Source organism: Carya illinoinensis, chromosome 6, assembly GCF_018687715.1.
Source record: "Carya illinoinensis cultivar Pawnee chromosome 6, C.illinoinensisPawnee_v1, whole genome shotgun sequence".
Lineage (NCBI taxonomy): Eukaryota > Viridiplantae > Streptophyta > Magnoliopsida > Fagales > Juglandaceae > Carya > Carya illinoinensis.
The window spans coordinates 36,373,481-36,395,096 of NC_056757.1; the positions used below are offsets into that span (position 1 = coordinate 36,373,481).

The following is a 21,616-nucleotide window of genomic DNA, read 5'->3' on the forward strand; positions in this document are numbered from 1 at the left end:
CATTTATTAAGTCTTTTATAACACTTTATTTTATATTTTGATTATTTTTTAACTAAAATTTAATTGAATAATTCTTCTTGCAGGCCGATTAAGTGGACTGCAATACAGTCATAATGAAACGAGTCGTTTCATTTCATTTACACGGGAGGAGACCAAGTGCAAAAGACATCCGATGGTTTGAAAGCAAAAGTTGCGAAACGAGTCCGAAGCAACATACGAAGGAATACCCAAGTCTTTCACCCCCAGATACCCAAGTCACCCCATAGCCAAATCATCGGCAGAAGCTATTGACCCAAAACCCAGCAAACCCAGTCCGATACCCAGCAGCTTCGGCACCGTCACGGCTCCCCATCTCCATCGCAGCTTCCAATCGGTGCTGTAACGTATTCCGAAACTATACTCCATCTTATTTTTCTTTTCCCTTTGTTTTTTGTGCTGGAAAATTGGTGGGGGGTTCTGGTAATTGGTGTTTGATAATGAAAAATCGTAGATGTGTGTTTAATATTGTCACATTGTAAATTTGTGTTAAGATCTCTGCTTGTAATTATAAATTTTCTGGTTTATATTGTCTGCACCGTAAATGTTTGTTAAAATGTCTCTTTGGTCATTAAGAAAGAAATTTTAGCAAAGGTGCATTGGTTCATTCATAATCACTTGGCCATGAGTCAGGAAAGGTGCATGCACCCATGTGCCTAAAAAACCTGGCATAAGGACACGAGATTCCGATTGCTATAACATATAAGCTTTTTTCTTTTTTAAATTGTAAGCTGCTGGAGGAATCGGCTAGGCTAATTACCTTTAAAATAAAAAAAGAAATGAGGAAAACAAATCACGAAGAAAACTCATATTGGATCTGCCTACTCAACCAAGTTAGCAGCTGTAAATTTCACTTTGCTTTGGAAATGCCATAAAAGAAAGATGGAGAATATACACTTTTTCCACCTTCTAACTAACATGTATTTTACAGTACTTTGTATCCTGAACTATCAAAATTCATATACTAAACCTTCTAACTACCGTTAACTGTCAAATAGAAATTTTCGTTAAGATTTGTTGGTCACGATTGTACCATGTAGTTTGTGTCAGTTTTGTTAGGTTGCGATGCTGAACGTTGGAGGGAGTAAGTATATTTTTCCCAATAAATATTTATGTAAATGAAGTGAATGCTTGTTTCTTCTTTTATTGGCATACACTCTTAGATTAGCTACATATTATTACTAAACACATCCATGCACAGACACCGTATATATAAGGGATTGAACTACATCTTATTGATACCAATTCATCTCATGTGGTCAGATTATGCTTTCACTACACTCCCACCAACTTTCACTTTTTTTTACATAATAATATTTTACATAATTAACTGCTTTAGGCATATAGCAGTGCAGCACTACACAGTTTCAATCGAGAGTTTTTGTTCTTGATACGCAATGTCTTATTCATCGAATTCTTCGAATTATGCTCCAAAATGTTTATGCAGAGAGATGGCACGCTTAAAGTTATCGAAAACATAAAAAAATCCGATGCGACCTTTTTATTCCTGTCCAAATTATAATAGAGAGGTAAACACTAATTAGTCTTGTTTATGCAAACATTCTTGTATTAATTATAATTTGTCACACTAATTAGATGTTTGCTGCAGGGAAGACCCTACTGCGAGTACTTTTTATGGGCAGATATTGAAGTAAAAAATGAAGACAAAGTTATCTGCGAAAGAGAACATCCCTTCCAAAAGAGAGATGAAGAACTCCAAAAAAAAGAGGAAAAACTCCAAAAGAAAGAGAAAAAACTCCAAAAGAAAGAGGAAGAACTCAAACAGTTATAGGAATATCTCCAAAAGTGGGAGGACAATTTGAATGATCGAGACATAAATCGTACACACATACGATCCTGCATGTATTGGGGACTTGCAATTCTAATATTTTGTTGTTGGATAGGATCAAGAACAGTTACAAATTAAGTATCTTTGTATCAAACTATGTAATTTTGTTACGTAGGTTGTAATAGATAGGTTTATAACCTTTATGAATATTGTAATATTCAAACCCATCAGTTGTGTATGGAACTTTGTGAACCTGTGATATCCTATCAGTTATTATAAGTGTTATGCTTTTAGACAATTTGGATTGCCATCTTTTCAATACTAAAAGTGATAACATTATCTCCCATATGAAACTTTTCTATATGTTATGTCATGAACATTACGATCCTGTAATAATTTGAGAATGAGGAAACATACAACAATACACAGAGTTTAAAATGGTTGCAATATCCATGATTGTGCAATACATATTGATTTAAAATGGTTGCAATATCCAAGCTTCCATAATACATATCGATTTAAAATGTCAATAAATATCCAAGCTTCTTCAATACACCAACGTCACAACATATAATTCCAAGTTTACAAGAATACAAAATAGAGAGGGCTCAGATCTTATTAATAGCTTCTCGCGCAGCAGTCTTACATGCCTTTCATCAATTATCGAGAGGGCCATGAGATACAATGTTCACCTGCAAGTAGGGTAAAATATGGCAAAGTAAAAAATCATGCAAAACTTGGACTCGCAGGGATGAGGGATTTAAAATTTACCTGAGAAATAACACTTTGTTGTGTAGCAGGTATTTGCGAAGGCTGTTCTGGTGTGCCATGCAGTATTACCTCATCTGTGGGGTTTAAGACATCTTCCGTATGTGATGTTGCCTACATTGAAATACATAAACAAATTATTACCATAAAAGATAAATGCGTTAAAACAAAATGACATTATTTAAATTGCCTACACTTTTTCTTTGTCGCTTGCTACCAGCCTTTTTGTTTTTGGTTTGCAGCTTCTCTATTGTAGGTTGTCTCCTCTTTGATGGGGGCCTCCCTTTGCCTCTGACAACACGAGGACTCAACACCTTTTTCGAACTACCAGTTTCAGCATAAATGGAAGTATGAGTGCTTGCAACTGTGGCCTGAGGCTTTGATTTGGTGTAAATTGAATTCATTGCCTTTAGCTTCTCTGTCATGTCCAGGGAATTATCTTCGCTTTCACATGCATTTGTAGCGACTTCGTAACATAATTTTATCAAATCAGAGTACCGACTAGCAGCTGGTTTACCACTCAAGTCATCGTAACTGCTGCGAATGAGCGCATATCTACGTTTAATGTCCTTTCTCTACCTCTCCATAATGTATTTTTCTGGCAACTGTTGGACATCTCTTGCGGCAAAAATAGAAAGAATGTGCCTACATATAATTCCTCTCATCTCAAATAGACCACACATGCATTTTGCCTCACACTCTTCTTCATTAAAGTACGCTTGCAAAGTTGACTTCTTGATGCCATCTTCAACTTCTCTTTGGTCATTAACTTGATACGTAGTAATTGCCCCTTCTGTTTTTATGATAACACAGTGAGAGTAGATAATCCCCATTACTTCTAACTGCACTTCCTTAAACTTGGAATTTGTGTACACTGCTTGAAACTTTTTCTCCATGGGCAAATGAGATATACAAGGGACTGTACAATTAAATGAATGGAAATCCGCTGCCATCTCATTCTCTACTTTCTTCCTCAGTGCATTGTTGAATTGATCTACGAATTCTTTCAATGTAGTTCCTGAATGTACATATTCATCAAAAAAGGCATTCATGCTCTCACTCCTCTGAGTTGTGCTTATCCCAGCCCAAAATGTATTTTTTAGGTATACCGGAACCCAATACGTGCGCTCATTATAGAGACTCTGAAGCCAGACATTTTCATGCAATTTGTAAGTGTCAATAAACACCTCCCAAGACTTCTCAAACTCGTCAGAAGTTAGAGAATCATACACACATCGTTGCAATGCACTTTTCAAACCACACTTAAATTCAGCATGTGAGCCCAACTTCTCTGGCAGTTTTCTCATTATGTGCCACAAACAGTATCTATGCCGGGTATTTGGAAAAGCTATTGCAATAGCATTTTTCATGGCTCTGTCTTGATCAGTGATGATAGTTTTTGGTGCTCTCTCATCCATACATTTCAACCAAGTGTCAAATAACCAGACAAATGTTTCAGTATTTTCACTTGATATCAAGCCTGCTCCCAAAAGTATTGACTGTCCATGGTGGTTCACACCCACAAACGGGGCAAATGGCATGCCATATCTATTTGTTAGGTATGTTGTATCAAATGTTACAACATCCCCAAAATACTCATATGCCGCTCTGCTGCGTGCATCGGCCCAAAATATGTTTTTTAATCGACCATTGTCATCCAAATCCATCGATGAGTAAAACCTATCATTCTTATACTGCATCCTCTCAAAATAACCACGAAGTGCATCAGCACCTCCTTTGCCAAGTCTAAGGTGTCGAGCCTTATCAATATAATTCCTTGCATCTTTTTCAATAAATGGAAGTTTCTCAAAGCCACCAGCCTCAACAACCAATGCGTTAAAACTTTTGGACATACCAATGCCTGCTTTGTCGTTAATATCTAACTGCCTCTTCACAGAATCATCAATTGCACGATTACATCTAAAAAATCTTGCCTTTTGTGGACTTAACCCATGATTGTGAACATTATAGACAGTACTTATGCGTAAGACACCATCAACCAAACTTGCATTAATTCTCGCCTTACAATCAGTTTTTGTTGTTGGGCGTGGTTTAAAAAGGTTGGTAATACGTCTCCTTGCCTTACCACCACGAGCACAACCAACTGTTACATATCGAACAGTCACATCTTCTTCTCTTTTACTTCTTTGGGTCATTATGCCGAATCCAGCCTGTCTCCCATATTGCTTGTAGTAATAAATGAGTTCTTTCTCAGTTTTAAACAACATCCCCGGTGTTGGTTCTAAAACTCCATCATCATCATTTCTTGGCGTTGGCTCTGAAACCCCATCATCATCATTTCCCGACGTTGGTTATGAAATCTCATTATCATTATATGCCGGTGTTGGCTCTAATACCACATCAACATCATCATTCTCCAGCACTACTTCCTCATTATTTCTAACATTTGAGGTATCCATATCATTACTGTTTTCATCAAAAAACAGCGGTCGCCTAGTAGATGTGCATTCTTCCCCTTTCTCCATCAACAATAATCTTGATATATTTAAGCACAACACAACATAAAGGTAAAAAAAAAATTAAATAGGCAATATGAAAACAACATAAATAAAAGAAATATAAAAGCATGATGGAGTAGATATATTGATAATTTCTTCAAGTTTGTTGGGATAAAACATGTACGTAATATTTTCTGACAACTTTGAAACTAGACTTCTGATCTTGTATCACATGCATATTACTGACATTACCAATACACTATCCAAAGCAAAGATTATATGTGCACACATGGTAATTAAATGAACTCCTTTATATATAACAAATTATATATATTTATATAATGATGCTTAAATTATATATTTGATCAAAGCGTTTAATGAATTAATTAAATTTACAAATTGTACTCCAAGAGTTTAATTAATGAAGAAGCTAGGTAACTTTTCAAAGTTAGCAGCTGGTATGCAATATATATTAAATGGCCATTATACGGCCTAATAGGTTTTAACTTCTATTTTTTCTTGATCCCTTGAGGTGGACTCTTATCTTTGGGGGGACGGGAAAAAGTTGGAAATGAGGGAGAGATCAGGGAGGTAGATGAAAGGGGGGTGGGTAGTCTGTTGTTTCTTAGATAGGCTTGAAATGAACAAAAAAAATCACACAAAGCACACGCATACTGGACTGAAATGAAATGAATTCCGAGCAGTAAAAATCAGCACACCAGCACACGCATACTGGACTGAAATCAAATGAATTTAAAGCAGTAAAAATCAGCACACCAAATGAATTTAGAGCAGTAAAAATCAGCACACCAGCACACGCATATTGGACTGAAGTCGTGGGATCCGCAGGTCATGAAGTCGTGGGAGTTGTCCTTCATTCATAATGGTCACTCGATTGTTTAGAACAGTTTTCTGCTTGAATTTTTGTGCTGCAGAGGTTGCTATATATACATATAACAAATGGAGGGAATATTAATTAACGTATAATTTTCTTCCTATTTTCAGAGTTGTGTTGTCACCATTGACCAGATAGAGAAAATCAGCATACCAGCACACACGCATATTGGACTGAAATCAAATGAATTTAGAGCAGTAAAAATCAGCACGCGCATTCTAAAAATCAGTTCAGTATGCATCAAATAAATGCCTTCAAAACAAAAAGAAATTTGTTAAATTCCAACCAAGACCAGATACACTCACTGAATTGAAAGGAAGAAGCAATAACTCATATTTAGAGCAGCAAAAATCAAATAAATGCCTTCAAAACAAGATTTTAGTTCATACTCGAAAATTCTAACCAAGACTCAGTAAAATTTACATTGAATGAAGTCTAAACCAACTTCATTGTGGCGTCTCTCGATGGTCGATGGTGGAGGGGATTTGGGGGAACGCACGGCAGGGAGGGGAACGCACGACTCAATTTAATTTTGTTGACTCTATTACTAATTCTCTTAACCTTTTCCTTACCTCTTAGATTAGTTAGAGTCTGTCCGACTGTCAATACTGACAGTACGGTGAATCAATCATTGTTCTCTTTAACTTTAAATCATTCATTGTAATTATGATACTACGAGAATTTGTCGTGGTTGATGATGCGTAACGAGACGCGTATCTTTTAGACTTTTACTCAACTTTTCACTTCAAATCGTTCATTGCATGAGTAATGATATAAATTTCATTTTATAAAGCATTTTATAAAAATATCATTATTTTAAAATATTATTATGTAAAGTGCGGTAAAAAATGATATATAAATATATATTATATATTTATCATTTTTCTTAAAATATAATTTTGAATTTGATAATAGACACCCTAAATAATAAAATAATTATAGATTAATTGTAAATTCTAACAACCTTATAAAAAAAAAAAAATCTAGTTACAAATATAATTATATACTAATATATATATCAATCTATTATGATTGATTAAAAAGTAGATTTTATTAAAAATAGTACTAATTTAAATTTTAAATATAAAAAAATTAATATTTATATGTAAATTAGTACGTGACTTTATTTATATGTAGTAAAATTAAAAAAAAATCTTACTTATAATTTACGCAACATTGTTGATGTGATGTGTATATAAGCTGAAATCAGGGAATGATTTTAGTATTGACAAATATCAAATATTGTAACTAATTATGGAAAAAAGTCTTGTCGCTAATATGGGTGTAAAATTTTCAGTCTGATTGAAAATTGGTATAAGGGTGGGATTTTAATCCACCGAACTATAAATACATATTTTTAATTTTTTTATAAACTATATATATTATTTTATATAATAGTTATATAATCGAATTATTAATTAAAAATATAAAATATAATTTGAACAACTTTTTAGGTTATTTTTAAGTAAAAAATATGTAAATAAAGTTAAATAATTATTTCATCTAAAATTATAAACATTATGATTTTTTTAATACTAATGAGTCAAAAATATACGTTGCAAACTTTTGTTACATATTTCAATAATAATAGACTTTTTTGTATAATTAGATCCCTATTTACATCTAACCTGAACGGACCGATAGCTAAGCGTTTGGTTTGGATGATGGATTTACCGCCTAGTTGCTAGTTCTGTCCAAACCTTACTGCCTATGTTCCAATGGATAAGGATAGGTTTACTATTTTTTTATTATTTTTTATTGTTTTATAGTATATTTAAAATTTTTATTTTTTATTATTTTTTTGAATATTTTTTTAACATATTTAATCATTAAAAAAAATTAAAAATGATACAATTTTATTAATAATCACTTTATTAACTATTATATAAAAAAATATAAATAATAATAAAAGAGTAAGAAAGGTAAGCCTATCATTAACGGTTGACCATGTTCCAATACCACCCAAATTCTATGGTACACGTGTCACGTTCCCATCTCCGCATTCTGAATGGTCGTCATCTATCTTCACAAAGCTCACTTCATTTCGATTGCAGTCGAGAGGCCAACTCCTTGGCGCCACTATCAACTCCTCCCCAATGGCCTTTGCAACTCCAATCTCAGCGTCTCTCTCCCTTTCCTTTAGTGGTAACTTTCTCTCTTTCTTCCCCTCTCCCTTCTTCGGCTTCTAGAGTTCCCATTTGTCTGGGATAATAATGGTAGATATTGTGGCAGATGTTCGAGCTTTTAGCTCAGCCATGGCCAAAGCCCCTGCTGCAATTCCTCGGCCTCCTCTTTCTAAATGCTCACCAACTGGGTCCTCCTTCTCTACCGGTTCTCCGCTCTGTAAGAATTCTAATTCTTTTCCCCCCATTTCCCCCCAGTTTTTCTTATTGAGATATTAGATACGTCTCTAAAAACGAAATTTTGAAATGTTGCACAATTAGTTGGAACCCAAAACTTCTTGTCAAACAAATACTTTTAACAGGTGAATATGCAAACACCCTTAAGGCTTTATAATAAAAGAAATTACTGTACAAACAAGTATCTTATATGGGCTGGAATGACTACCGAGGCTGTATGTGCGGCTGTTTTCGGTACAACTTGTTCAATAGAATAAAATTGCAAGCTTGTGAGTTGCTGCCCATTATGCTTAAGTGGGTAAACAGTACTTCCCCTCTCTTCACAACTATCTTTGGGAAAAAGAAGTCGCAGTTTCAGTATAATTTACTTAATTTTGTGACATATTTAGGTATAATCCGTTTCCTCCTTTTCCCCCTAGGATTTGAAATCTTGTATTTTACACATCCATGCGATTGACATGTCATGGTTTTAGCACTAACCCAGTAGAAGTTTTCAAGAGAGTGCTTTGGATATTGGTCTTATTCATTTCCCCTTAAAGTTGCTTGGTTTGACGTCGCATTGGGCTTCATTAGAATTCCATATTTTTATACGTGTAATTATACTTATCAAATAATCCGTGCTTTATATTTGGAAGACCAAGAAAGTGCTTTCAAAACGCATAGAATTACATGCTACCTCCTAGAACGTGTTGTCATGTTAGTCATTATCTCTCCTTAAGAATCTACTCCTTTGTCCTAGTTCTTATAAGCTCATGAGCTTAATTTGGTTTTGAATGCTTACTTGACAAGACCTCTACAGCTTAATTTGATTTTATCATATTTTCATTGCTCTGAAAGCTTATGTGCATATATTTCAGTAATATTCCTGCTAAACTTGGTCATTCTTCCCCTTCTTTAATTTTTTTCTTGCTTTCTCTCAAATGGTACTCCGGCTTTTCTATTCCCAATCCCCTTATTTTCTGTATGGATGCTATATACATAAGACAACATGCAAAAAGAAAAGTTTGAACCATTTGTAAGTCTAGTGCCAAATTTTCCTCTTGGAGACCGAGGGATCATTTTCTTAACTTTTAAGTTAAGCGGGTGGGTAGTGATGTTTGCTTCCATCTGTAGTGATACGAAGAACTTATTGTCAAAAGAAGCCTGCCCTCAAAGCTATGCGACCATTTTCCATCAGATGTGAGCAAAGTAGCAAGGAGGCAAACGGTACTGTGGATGTATGGCTAGGCCGGCTTGCAATGGTTGGCTTTGCAGCGGCTATTAGTGTTGAAATAGCAACAGGCAAGGGACTCCTGGAGGTATGCTACGTACAATAATTGGCTTTGCTGAGGCTCTTAGTTTAATTCCAAGCCTTGTTATTACTGCCATTGGTCAGTGTGTTAGAGAGCTGGGATACAACTTGCAGTTTTATATATAAAGCCCAATCAACAGAAGTATCACAGCATTAAGTTTGTTTAGAAATTAAAATGAGTGGACCGTCCTATGATAAATATTTAACATATGCTGAAAAATTTAATAAATGCGCTATATATGCTGTTGCTTATTACATAAGCTCATAAAATTCTAGCTAGGTTATTTCAATCTATTAACCACTCGTACGATACAGCAATGATCATCTTTGCTTCTGTCATCAGAAGGTTCATTCATAAGTTATTTGTTTAAATTAAAAACTGAAGAAAAAAACTGGTTTAATCATTTGAGGAAAGTACTCTCATTAATCAAACAATCATAACCCATCCCTCAAAAAGAAAGATACACTTGCCATCTCTGATTGAAATCCTATTAATTAGGATTGCCTTAGACACTCGATGATGCCTGAGCTATTTTCAGTGCTGTGGTCCTGTTTTTCCATTCTTGATCTACTCCTATTCAAATAGTAGATAATATCAACCACTAACAAGTAATCTAAAACCATCCTGACTGTATTGATTCTCCATAATTACATACCTAGCTAGAAGGTTTCTTCTGGCTCTAGTCCTAAACAAGTGTTTTATATAATCCTAATATCCTATGATTGATCTGTAACCAGATCGAAATGCTATTGGATTTATGGGACACGCTGCATAAAATCCAGCGGGTCCAACTCCAACTCAAGATTGACTCACCAGAATTACCAGCTCTTAGAGGTCTCTTTTTTCATTAAAAACAAAAACAAAACAAAACCGTGTCCTGCAAACTTTGAAGTTGGGGTTGTCAGATGATTTTGGGCAGTTTAGTATATTGTTTTCAATAATTATTTTGCTGAAATTGAAACCCCCACCATTCACTCTCCGTCTCTCTTTCTGCGGGGAGAAAAACAAGCACACAAAACCATTTTTAAAGTAAAAGTAATATATATTTAGTTTTATTTGCTTATCAAATATTAAGAGAACAGTGCAACTTTCATAAACAATTATTTTATAAAATGCTTGTATGTCTTGATTTTCTTTTTTACAGAATTTTGGGCTCACATCTCCCCTGCCTACAGTAGCCTTGGCAGTTACCGGATTGGTGGTCGTTTTAACTGCGATTTTTATCTTCCAGTCTGCTTCAAAAGATTGATCGCGTTTCAGCTAGGTTGCTTCATTTTGTTAAGTTTCCAATTCTTAAAAAATCTAATAGATTGCGTTTTTCTTCTTTTGTTATGTAAACTGTATGCAAAGGCCAGTGCCAGTTTTTAGGCATTAACAATGGGTGATTGTATAAACAATTTTAATAGTACGGCAATTTCGAAACTTGTTTTGTTCTGTTTCAAATAACCTAGATGATTGGATTGTATCTCTCAAATTACTCTCAATCGCAAACTCAAAGAAGCAGAAAACCTTGATCTGAAATCCTTATTTTATCTTGTTCAAAATATTCTAAACGATCCAAGCTCCCTCTCTCACCGTTGCCCGCCGCAATCAACTTTGATCACCGCACTGATTCATCCCATCTGGTCTCCCTCTCCTATCTTGGCATGGACAGCCTTTGCAGCCTCCTTTCCTGATCACCATCTCCAATACAATCCCACAGCTACAACTATCTACTTGAGACGTGACGGACGGACGGACGCACACACGGATTGAACACTCAGTCCAGAGCCATGTAACCGTGGATCCTCTCATACTTGAGAAGCTTGAGTTGTTTGATTCACCTCTATTTCGTAGTTTAAAGATTTGACATCGCGGTGAATACCCCTCTACAAACAAACACTCTTCATGTTCTTGGACACCAAATCACGTTTACATCAAATTTTTTTTGAGAAAAGTAAGAAGTCGTTTACATCAAATTAAACGCCTTTCTATTTCTTTTTCCAATATGGGATTACCCAGAAAATAAAATGCATGTAATTTGATTGGTTTTTATTAATTTATAGCGGCAGGTACATCCAGACTAGTACTGCCATATCCGGCCAACGACTATTTACGAATGGCTATTCAAAATCATTTCTATCAAGCCTGCATTACATAGGTTCTTGCCCAATGTCTCTTACAATAATAGGACTGTTTAGTTTAAGACCTGGAAAATCCTAACAAATACGCGGCCTTGGTCTACTTCAGGACCGAGGATAAATTATAACTTTCTTTGAATGGTACCCTTGATCCAATAAAAAAAGAGAGAAACTAAATTGGTTAGACAAATGATATCAATAGAAAATAGAAACGAAACAAGCCTTGTAGATATGTTAACAAGGTGAGCACATCTCACATTCAAAATGTGCAAATTCGAATGTTGAAGGCAGAAGGATCCAATATGAACAACGCAGAAGCAGAACAACAGAAGCTTATCTTTTAGATCACACGACCATCGATTGGGGTCCATCTAAAGATTTAATTTTCTTTCCCTTTCTCTTCTTTCCTCCATTTTTGTTACTCCTTTTCTCAGGCTTCTCATCTACAATCGGTTGTGTGCTTTGTAGGTGTTGATGAATGGCGGCAAAGGGATCTGACTGGAATGCAGGATGGCTAAGAACCATGCTCAAGTGTTTTCCTTCCTTCAAGCTGATCACGATGAACCCATCATACATTAAGAAAGACTTTAGCACATAGTATAAGGAGTCAAGGACTAATTAAACCTTACAACTTGATGTAAATCATGGAAGTCGAGAGCTCACATTAACTTTTGTCTGGATTTACAATTCAGCTTTAACTCAGTTGGTTGCCTCTGGGACTTCAACTCAGGAAGGAACTCGGAGAGAGAAGAGAGATCATATGCTTTTAATTTCTTTTGCCGGCTTCGAAGTTTCTTTTTCTGAAAGAACATAGAATGGCCTTTTACATAATATAGATTACCAACACCATTCAAATATGTTTTGCAAGTGCCACTACCTATAAGTTGAGGGTTTGAAACGGAAAAGGAAAAAAAAAAAAATCATATATATCAAATAAAAGTGTGCAACTTTAGTATGCCATTGAGACTAACAAGTCCGGACGGAACTTGAGGAAGACGATAAAGTACAAAGATTATGCCCCAAAAGAACAGTTTGCTCAACAAAAGGTTGTAAGGATGTATTACCTTACCAATGGCCTTCTGAGCACTCAAGGAAGCAACAGTCTCTCTAACCTCTGCATATTTTCAGGAAAAAACTGAACTAAATATATAGCAGAAAAAAAAGGGGTTTAAATATGGAAATGAATTTAAACGATCTCAACGGTACCAATACCAGCCAAATTAATTCACCAAATGATCATTTACTGACAAGGAAACAAAAGGAAGCTATATTCCTTTAGACAAAAAAGGAAACCAAAAAGTCCCACAATACCAAACAAGAGTATCTATCATGGTAAAATACAAGCTCTGAAACTACAATCAACCATGGTATTTCAATCTCCTTAGATACTAACCGAACGTTATTTTTACTCCAGAGGGGCTCATGATTGACAACACTGGGAGCAATATTGACTAGTAATTGCAACAACTATCGCAGGCACACGCAATACAACATATAAGTAGGAAAAAGAGAATTCGTTGTTTGGTGATATAAAAGGAATCCAGACTTACTGCCATAGAACTGGCGCTTCTTCTCGAATTTGAGGTCCGCTTTAGACATTGATTGCGGTCTGCGTTATATTTCACCATTACAGTTTACGGAGCAATATATTTATCAGAGAAAAAAATAAAGCAAAAAATTCTGATGAACCAAGTACGGATTTTACAAAAAAAAAAAAAAAAAAAAAACGAAATTAAACGAGTGCCGATGTGATAGATATCCTTACAGCGAGCGTGACTTCCCCATGACGGAAGATTTTGGAGCTTCCTTCAGGCGAATTAAATTGGGAGAAAGCTAGTAAACGGTAAGAGTCTGAGGGAAAGGGATACGGACGGAGAGGGCCTACGGCGTGTGATGTTCGGAACGTCGGGGATCTGCGCGGCACGAACCTGGGACAGACGGCGTGGGGCTGGGCGCTGCGAAACATCATTAGAGGATGAGAGAGAGAGAGGCACGGACTGAGAGAGAAAGAGAGAGAGACTTACCGGCTTCGGCGTCCGAAACCAGGGACGGAGGGCGTCAGCGTGAGGAGTCCAACGGGAAAAAGATCGCGGAGAAGAGAGAGAGAGACGGACGGATAGAAAGAGGGAATTACCGGCGCTGGTGCATTCTGGCCGGACGAAGAGGAATAGAGGCGTCGCAGCAAGAGAGAGCGCGGCGTAGACGAGCTGGTGAGAGGGAGAGAAGGAGGAGAGAGAGAAGGGCGAGAGAAAGAGAGAGTGAGGGACGTCGGCCTGTGGGAAGAAGAAGGGGAAGGAAAAGATCCTCTGCGCCTCCTTTTGTATTTTCACTGGGAAAGTGGAATGCTACTGAACCTCCCTTTCACTGGTTTGGGTTTTAGAAAAGGATCTTGGGCCGGGACATTACAAGTAGGCTTCAATATTTATAAGTGAAAGGCTTAAGCCTAGATGACCCAAAATTCAATTAACCGGGCCTACTGATAAGTCAATTTCGTGTTATTAGGGAGAGTAAGCCTCTCTCGTTTTATGATTGAAAAATATTCAATTTATTACTCTTTAATTACTATTTCATAATGAGTATATGATAATATGTATATAGAATATATTATTTATATTATTTAACTGATAATATTTAATTTATAAAATTTAAATTTTATATTTTAATTTAAAATATGTTATATAAATATTTTATTAAATATAATATTCACACCGATTTATAAATATAATTTTTCTTGTTTTTAGTCCAATGTTAATTTCACTCAATGGTGAAACGGGTCGCATAAAATAAAATAGTTGAAAATGATTTGTGCACACGCAAAATTGACTTTTTATAAATAAAGAAATACTTTAATTATAAAAAAAAAAAAAATTACGCAAAATTAATCTCACGCATATTTCGCAATGAATTTATTTTATAAACCAAATATTTTTGCTTTATTTTCCCCCCTCGCGTGAATATATTATTGTTTCTCGAAAATGGCCTTGGGTGGAGAGTAGGAGACTCGAGAGTGGGCATCATACATATTACATAGCCCTCCGAAAAACCCACTGAGCAGTGAGAACCTCCAAAAAGAAGAAACATACCAAGGAAAAACGGCGAACATGGACGGAGGAGTGACGTACCAGCGTTTCCCGAAGCTGAAAATCCGAGAGATGAGGGACGACGTCGTGAAGTTCGAGCTGCGGGAGACAGACGCCAGCATGGCGAACGCTCTGAGGCGCGTCATGATCGCGGAGGTGCCCACCGTGGCCATCGACCTGGTCGAGATCGAGGTCAACTCCACGGTCCTCAACGACGAGTTCATCGCCCACCGCCTTGGCCTCATCCCCCTCACCAGCGACCGCGCCATGAGCATGCGCTTCTCCCGAGACTGCGACGCCTGCGATGGCGACGGACAGTGCGAGTTCTGCTCCGTCGAGTTCCACCTCCGTGCCAAGTGCCTCACCGACCAAACCCTTGACGTCACCAGCAAGGACCTCTACAGCTCCGACCACACCGTCGTTCCCGTCGATTTCTCCGATCCCAATGAGCCCGGCGAGCAGAGGTTAGGAAAAACCGCATTTTTTTTCTTGGGGAATTCAAGAATTTATCCTTACGTTCTTACTATTATACCCCTAAATTTTTTAATTTTCAAATTTTAAATTTTTTTCTGAGAGATTGTGATGGAGTTATTTTGTGGTCTTTCGGGTTATTCTCTGTAATTTAGCAAATGATTTTGTAAAGATGATAGAGTTTTCTTAGAGTGAAAAATTGGGTTTTTAGTAATGATCTATAACATATAATAGGGTCTTCTTCTAGGGCTGCTGGAGCTCGGTTTTTATGTCTGGCCAAAATGCAATTGTGTACTATACATGACCGCATTTCTTAATTAGCGATGTGCCATGTGGTTTCTGAGAATGAGTTTTGAGGATTTGTATTGCTCGTTGTTTATGTATGTATTGTGCAATTAGCGGACTTCTCGCATGTTTTTTGTCGGAATAAACTATACACCGAATTTCTTTACTCAGTTTCTCGGTATCCTACAAAGTCTTGAACACTTGGTGGATTGTAATTTTAGTTTTCATCTTCTTCTACTTATGTTTTATTGACTTTCTATTGCAACAGAAGTTTTGCCGTTCTTTTCTCTAATAGCTTTTCATTCACCACAACAGAAGGGCACAGCCGTTATTTACGATTAAGGATTTGAAGATTGTTATTTTTGAGTTAATTTATATTGTCTTTAGGGGGATTATCATTGTGAAGTTACGTCGTGGACAAGAGCTGAGGCTGAGAGCTATAGCCAGAAAAGGGATTGGTAAAGATCATGCAAAATGGTCGCCTGCTGCTACTGTCACATTCATGTATGAACCAATGATTAGAATTAATGAAGACTTGATGGAAACTTTATCGCTGGAGGATAAAAGAAGTTGGGTTGAGAGCAGTCCTACCAAAGTGTTTGACATCGACCCTGTTACCCAACAGGTTGGTTGTTCTCAAATCTGAAGTTTTAAAATATGTGTTTGTATATGTTCTTCTGTATTGCCTTGGCGGACTTTACTTGCTTGTATGGAATAATCAAGTTGCTGTCCCTAGAGAAGAAAGGAGATCAAAAGGGAAGGTGGTATAGATGGTGCTAGCTATTAGCTCAAGTGTGTATAAATAGAGTTCTATTAATAGTTAGATATAGGGGCCTTCGGTTGGATGATGTTGGCTCTGAAGGAGCAGGAATGAGTATATTTTGGAGATATGCTATAATGTTGGGACCAAGTTATGGAAAGTTTAACATATAAACTGTATTTTCAAAACCCTCAAACTTCAGGTTGGCATATCTCAATGTCTCCAGTTAAATGTCTGTAGCAGTTATTAGTTGCATGTGCTCTTGTGTCTTCTCCTCCTCCTTCTTGGATCATGGTGTGGGACAAATTAAATGTAACTTAAATGTAACTATACTTGGACTAATTAATCCATGTTATGGGAACTTTGGATGAAGAAAAAATGCTGCTGTTAACTGGGCGAAGAAAATTTTGATTGCGGAACAGCTCTGGTAAGCATGTGTAACGATATGGGTAAAGCGCTGGTTACACTTGCGTTATAAACCCAAAAAGAGTAGTCAGTTTGAAGCTCCTCTAGAATCAATTGTGGCCCAATTTCACCTAGCAAGTAGCCAATTTGGGACTTCACACTCATGGCTACTTTTATGACCTACCCACTTTACTTGGGTTACTCATCTTTTCAATGCAGAACTAGCGGGTTACAAGTATGCATGGTCTAGCGAGACTTAGGTGACTAATGAGGTCTAGTTTCTTGGCATTTACCACCTTGCAATTGTTATTGTTTTGCTATGTGTCCTATGCTAAAACTAAACGCTCTTCTTGACGAAAAAGGTGGAATTTTAAAAGAACAAAAAAGTTTTGAAATAAATTGTGAAGACTTAGAAAAAGGGAAGATCTTTTAGTTATTGATGTTTGAGATTTTTTTTTTTTTTTTTCATGACACAGTTCGCAATCTCTCTTAGGTTATGGTTTCATTTTGACTTCCTCTGTTAGTTCCTCTCACTCTCACTTTCTCTCTGTGTTTGTCTCTGTACCCCTTCTTTTTCTTTTGAGATTCTTGGCTGCTTCAATCTGCACGATGCACTACCCCGGGCTTCTCTGAACGAGTAATCAATCGATGACGACGAAAGCCCCATTGCTTGTGCCAAAACGATGTGATGTCAAGTGTTGCAGTTCAGCCATTCTCTTTCTCTACAGCTGAGCTGTGTCAAATCGACGCCCACATCTCAATCTCTCTCTCTTAAGCATAAAGCTGTTGTTTTTGAGAAATACTTTTTGCAGTCGGGAGATGCAGTCGGTGTGCAGTCGGCTGTAAAAAAAAAATTAATAAGGGACTTACATGAAAAAAAAAATTATTTTTATAACTTTTTATAATTCATGTAAGTCCCCTTGAATATAAAAAAAAAATTTTATAATTTTTTTTTATTCATTCCGTACAGCCGACTGCACGCCGACTGCATGTGGCGACTGTATGTAGCAAAGCTGGTTGTTTTTTCCCTTAGCATTTGCCTTGCCACACCTTTAGCTTGTTTTCTTGTTATAGATAGCAATATGAAAACACGGCTAGTCATTGAGGCATATATTGATGACTCTTTGGCGGTTTTCACATGGGGATTTATTTCTTTCAATGGTTTTGCCTCTAAAAATATTCGCTACATATTTTTTCTTTCCTTCTTACCTATCAAAAAAAAGATGTTTTGAGATTTTTCATGTGGATTATAGCCTGCATTGGATAAGATATTTCTTTGTTCAATTGTAGTTTTGGGTCCTAACTCAAATGGTGTATTAGGTCAGGTTTATTTTTATGTGTATATTGTTGCAGATTGGTCCATCTGAAGGCTGAAATTTGACTTGTAAGTTTTGGAGATTGTTTCTGTCATTCAGCTCCTATCCCACCCCCTAAAAAAAAAATCTCTCAAGCTTTAGTTGTTGCCTTGCTATCTTGATTCTTCTCTGTTTCTCCCTCCATTTATTTTTTCTTCTTATTTCTTTCTCAGAACTTTTTTAAGGTATTTCTTTCTCAGAACTAGCATGTTCCTCTAGTGTGCCACCACCAATGTGGCACTATGCTTTCAACTTCTTATATACACGTCTATGGGGGGACTTCTTATATATATTTAAGGGTTTGTCATCTATGACCTTGACTGTATTGAAGTTTGCGCTGCTCATATATGGTTTATAGTATTTGACTTTTTGAGGATCATGAATGTTCCTCGGAAAAGAGTTTCAGAGTTTTTTTCTGGAAGACTTTATTTTTGTGGGCCATTACTTTAGATTTTAATGGCCTTAGCTTCCATTATTTCCTTGTAACTATTTCTAGCTCTTAAGTAGGTGTATGCACATGTATACTTCCAGTGCACCTAGGCTATACGCATCCTTATTTCAATAAACTAACTTATTACCTATCAAAAAAAAAAATTATAGGACATAATCCCTAGGGGTTGGCTCAAGTGGTAAGGCCTTGGTCTTGGTGATATGCTCCTCCTAGCTCTAAGGTTTGAATCCTATTAGGTGCAAATAATTTCTAGGGGCCATCTTGGGGAACTTTCCCTTGAATAGTCTAGGTGCATTTGCAGGAAACTCCTTGCCGAGGGCCCGTGCATCCTCGAGATTAGTTAGGACTTTTTTCTTGGACATCTGGTGCCACCTGGTGTCAATAAAAAAAAATTGTAGGACATGCTCAAACTGACTAGACTTTTTTCTTGTATGAGAATGGTTAGGTGGCTCATGTAATAATGGATTGTTTGATAGATTTGCATTTGTAAGGATGATGCATGTCTATACAGATACCCCATACAATGAGCATGAAAGGGTTTTATTTTAATAATTATTGGCCTGGTTCACTTGGTTTGACAATCTATGTTGTTTGGGCTAGTTACAACTTTCCTCGCGTTTTGGAAATTATCAATAAACCATCAAATTTACCCCTTATTATTTTGTGGTGATCATATTCTGATTTCTTTTTTGTACTATCTGATGCGTCCTTTCATTGGTTGCATTGTTTGTCATTGTAACGGGCTTTTACTTTTTTTTATTAGGTTGTAGTGGTCGATCCTGAGGCATACACTTATGATGATGAAGTGATCAAGAAAGCAGAGTCTATGGGGAAGCCCGGGCTTGTGGAGATTGAAGCCAAGGAAGATAGTTTTATATTCACTGTAGAATCTACTGGTGCAATCAAAGCTTCTCAGTTGGTACTCAATGCCATAGAAATCCTGAAACAAAAGCTGGATGCAGTTCGTCTGTCAGATGATACTGTAGAAGCTGATGATCAGTTTGGCGAACTGGGTGCTCATATGCGAGGAGGATGATCCAGTTGTTGAAAGAGGAATAATCAAATGATCCTTGCAGATTCTAGGATATCAATTGAATTCCATGCACTTTCTGGGACTTGGTAATAGTACTAACTGCTTCTTCCCTCTTTAATTTTTGCTGTGGATGCTGCTCACAAGAAGAGAGGGGGAGGGGGGGGGAATGCTGGGGAAGCTGATCTGTTTCTCTAGCAAAATATGCCTTTGGATCTTTTGAGACATCAACTTGTGTTTTCTTTGTGAACTTGCGTCCCATGGCACGTTACCTACTAGCAAGACATAAATACAGCATGGTTAATCTAATTCAATATAATTTCTATCTGCTTTTGGAAATCGAAGAACTTCATTTTTATTTTTTGTTTTGCCTGGAGATTTATGGTTGTCGTTACTATACGCACTCATGTTTCGGCTGAGTCCGGATGATTCTGTGGCAATGTAATTGAAAACTTTGGACCAAATCATATCATGTTGCTGATATCTACAACCCCATTTGTACTTGGATTTGGACGGTCAGGCATGGTTGAATGGGCTTGAGTTGCAACTAGCGAATACAGTTATTTTCTAAATTAAGAAGAGTGCTTGGTTATCAAGTAATTATATTGTACCTACGAGATGATATGGAAACCTCCACTTATCTTGTGTTTGGACGCTACACTACACTGTATTCAGCACAATATTATACAACAGTTGAACTATCAGAGTTTACATCAACTAATATAAGCCAAAGCACGCCACCATTTTAAGTTTAGGAACCATTTGGGGGAGTTGATTTCCAGCAAATACTCCTAGGTATTCAATTCTTGTTCCTACATCTCAAGTTCAAATGAACTAACGGTCCCAAAACTTCACCAAATCCTAGCCATTTTTTATCTCCCCCTTCCCCCACCCCTTAATGATCGATGCATCTTGTTCATCTAGCTGTGTACTAGGAACAAGTCACGGGTTGTGTCTCTATAGAAAGTGTGGACCAATTTATCTCCATTCTGGCTTGAAGGTGTGGTACTCTAAAGCCAGGGCCACTTGCGACAGCATGGTAGTTGTGAAAGATCAAAAGAATAAAACTTAATTCTGTAGTTGCCCTGATTATCAATAACTAGGCCTGAAATCCTCCAGGATTAGATTTAAAACCATGAAAATTATGACGTCACCATCATGATCCACATCATCATTCGGAATTCTAGCTGGTCCGAAGAGATCGACCAGCTAACACAAGGGTCCTCGACTACTTAGTGGTCCTCAAGTGTTGGCCATGAAAGTAATTTCATCCTGTAATATTGAGGTGAGGTTGTGGATTTTGACAACTGGTGTCGTAAATGCCTGAAAACCATTTGCAGAAGAGGATAGTCCCATACAAAGATGCATGATTTGTACATGATCGTGGAGTATTATTAATCGCAGTATAAAGACAGATATAGCAAGCACATGAATAGATCCCCTAGTTAAAGTGAATTAATCAAAAGTATTACTGCATGCGCACCTGAAACATAGGTCTTGTATTAAATCCATCATACTTCAAATATATGTGGGTTTTAGTTTTACTTCTCACGTAGCAATTAACAATCTTCAAGATCCTGTTGTTGATGATAGGGGTTGGGACATTCTAGACTGTCAAAAGATGCCCAAATCTTTGTCTGCAAAGCGAGACATGCTTGCAGGTGGGCAACCAAGTTTCACAGATTTTGGCCATGCGATGGCTGACCCCTGAAAATATCTCCAATTGTCTTTTTCTTTCTGACTCTGAAATGACCCCTGAGGCCTAAAATGCATCCAACTTGGGATAGAAATAAGTTCTGGTTTAAATACAAGAAGTTTTCATTTTATTATTACAAAATTTTCAAATTACCACTTAAAATATAATAAATAATTTAACCTTTTTAGATTTCAAAACAATAATAATATTAAAAAATAATATTATAATAAAATTTTATTCAACTTTTAATTTTTATCTCAACTCATCTCATCTCAAGTCACTATCCAAACCGCATTTAACACATAAAAGAGACCTAACATCTTCGATCGCATTTAACACACCCAAGAAGGCAAGGACCACATAA

At 36.7% G+C, this 21,616-nt stretch overlaps 4 protein-coding genes and 1 non-coding gene across 5 annotated transcripts; 3 read left to right on the forward strand and 2 right to left on the reverse strand.

Moving 5' to 3' along the window:
• Window positions 1-3,254: 3,254 nt before the first annotated feature.
• On the reverse strand, window positions 3,255-4,749 carry LOC122312828 (protein FAR1-RELATED SEQUENCE 5-like). Its single transcript, XM_043127473.1, has 2 exons — window positions 3,430-4,749; window positions 3,255-3,386 (listed from the first exon to the last, which is right to left on the reverse strand). Exons 1-2 carry the CDS (start codon window positions 4,747-4,749, stop codon window positions 3,255-3,257), a joined length of 1,452 nt encoding a protein of 483 aa, XP_042983407.1.
• Window positions 4,750-7,931: 3,182 nt separating this feature from the next.
• LOC122313890 lies at window positions 7,932-11,021 on the forward strand. The gene is made up of 5 exons (XM_043129186.1): window positions 7,932-8,092; window positions 8,180-8,290; window positions 9,421-9,605; window positions 10,337-10,433; window positions 10,744-11,021. Exons 1-5 carry the CDS (start codon window positions 8,044-8,046, stop codon window positions 10,965-10,967), a joined length of 666 nt encoding a protein of 221 aa, XP_042985120.1. The 5' UTR covers window positions 7,932-8,043; the 3' UTR covers window positions 10,968-11,021.
• A 669-nt stretch (window positions 11,022-11,690) lies between these two features.
• On the reverse strand, window positions 11,691-14,073 carry LOC122313891 (putative ribosome biogenesis protein slx9-like). The gene is made up of 6 exons (XM_043129187.1): window positions 13,744-14,073; window positions 13,485-13,674; window positions 13,270-13,328; window positions 12,784-12,833; window positions 12,383-12,519; window positions 11,691-12,269 (listed from the first exon to the last, which is right to left on the reverse strand). Exons 2-6 carry the CDS (start codon window positions 13,502-13,504, stop codon window positions 12,065-12,067), a joined length of 471 nt encoding a protein of 156 aa, XP_042985121.1. The 5' UTR covers window positions 13,505-13,674; window positions 13,744-14,073; the 3' UTR covers window positions 11,691-12,064.
• A 625-nt stretch (window positions 14,074-14,698) lies between these two features.
• LOC122313700 (DNA-directed RNA polymerases II, IV and V subunit 3-like) lies at window positions 14,699-19,895 on the forward strand. Its single transcript, XM_043128885.1, has 3 exons — window positions 14,699-15,263; window positions 15,943-16,180; window positions 19,290-19,895. Exons 1-3 carry the CDS (start codon window positions 14,821-14,823, stop codon window positions 19,560-19,562), a joined length of 954 nt encoding a protein of 317 aa, XP_042984819.1. The 5' UTR covers window positions 14,699-14,820; the 3' UTR covers window positions 19,563-19,895.
• Window positions 17,323-17,478, forward strand: LOC122314606. Its single transcript, XR_006243820.1, has one exon. It is a non-coding gene; the product is annotated as a small nucleolar RNA snoR134 (small nucleolar RNA).
• Window positions 19,896-21,616: the final 1,721 nt, after the last annotated feature.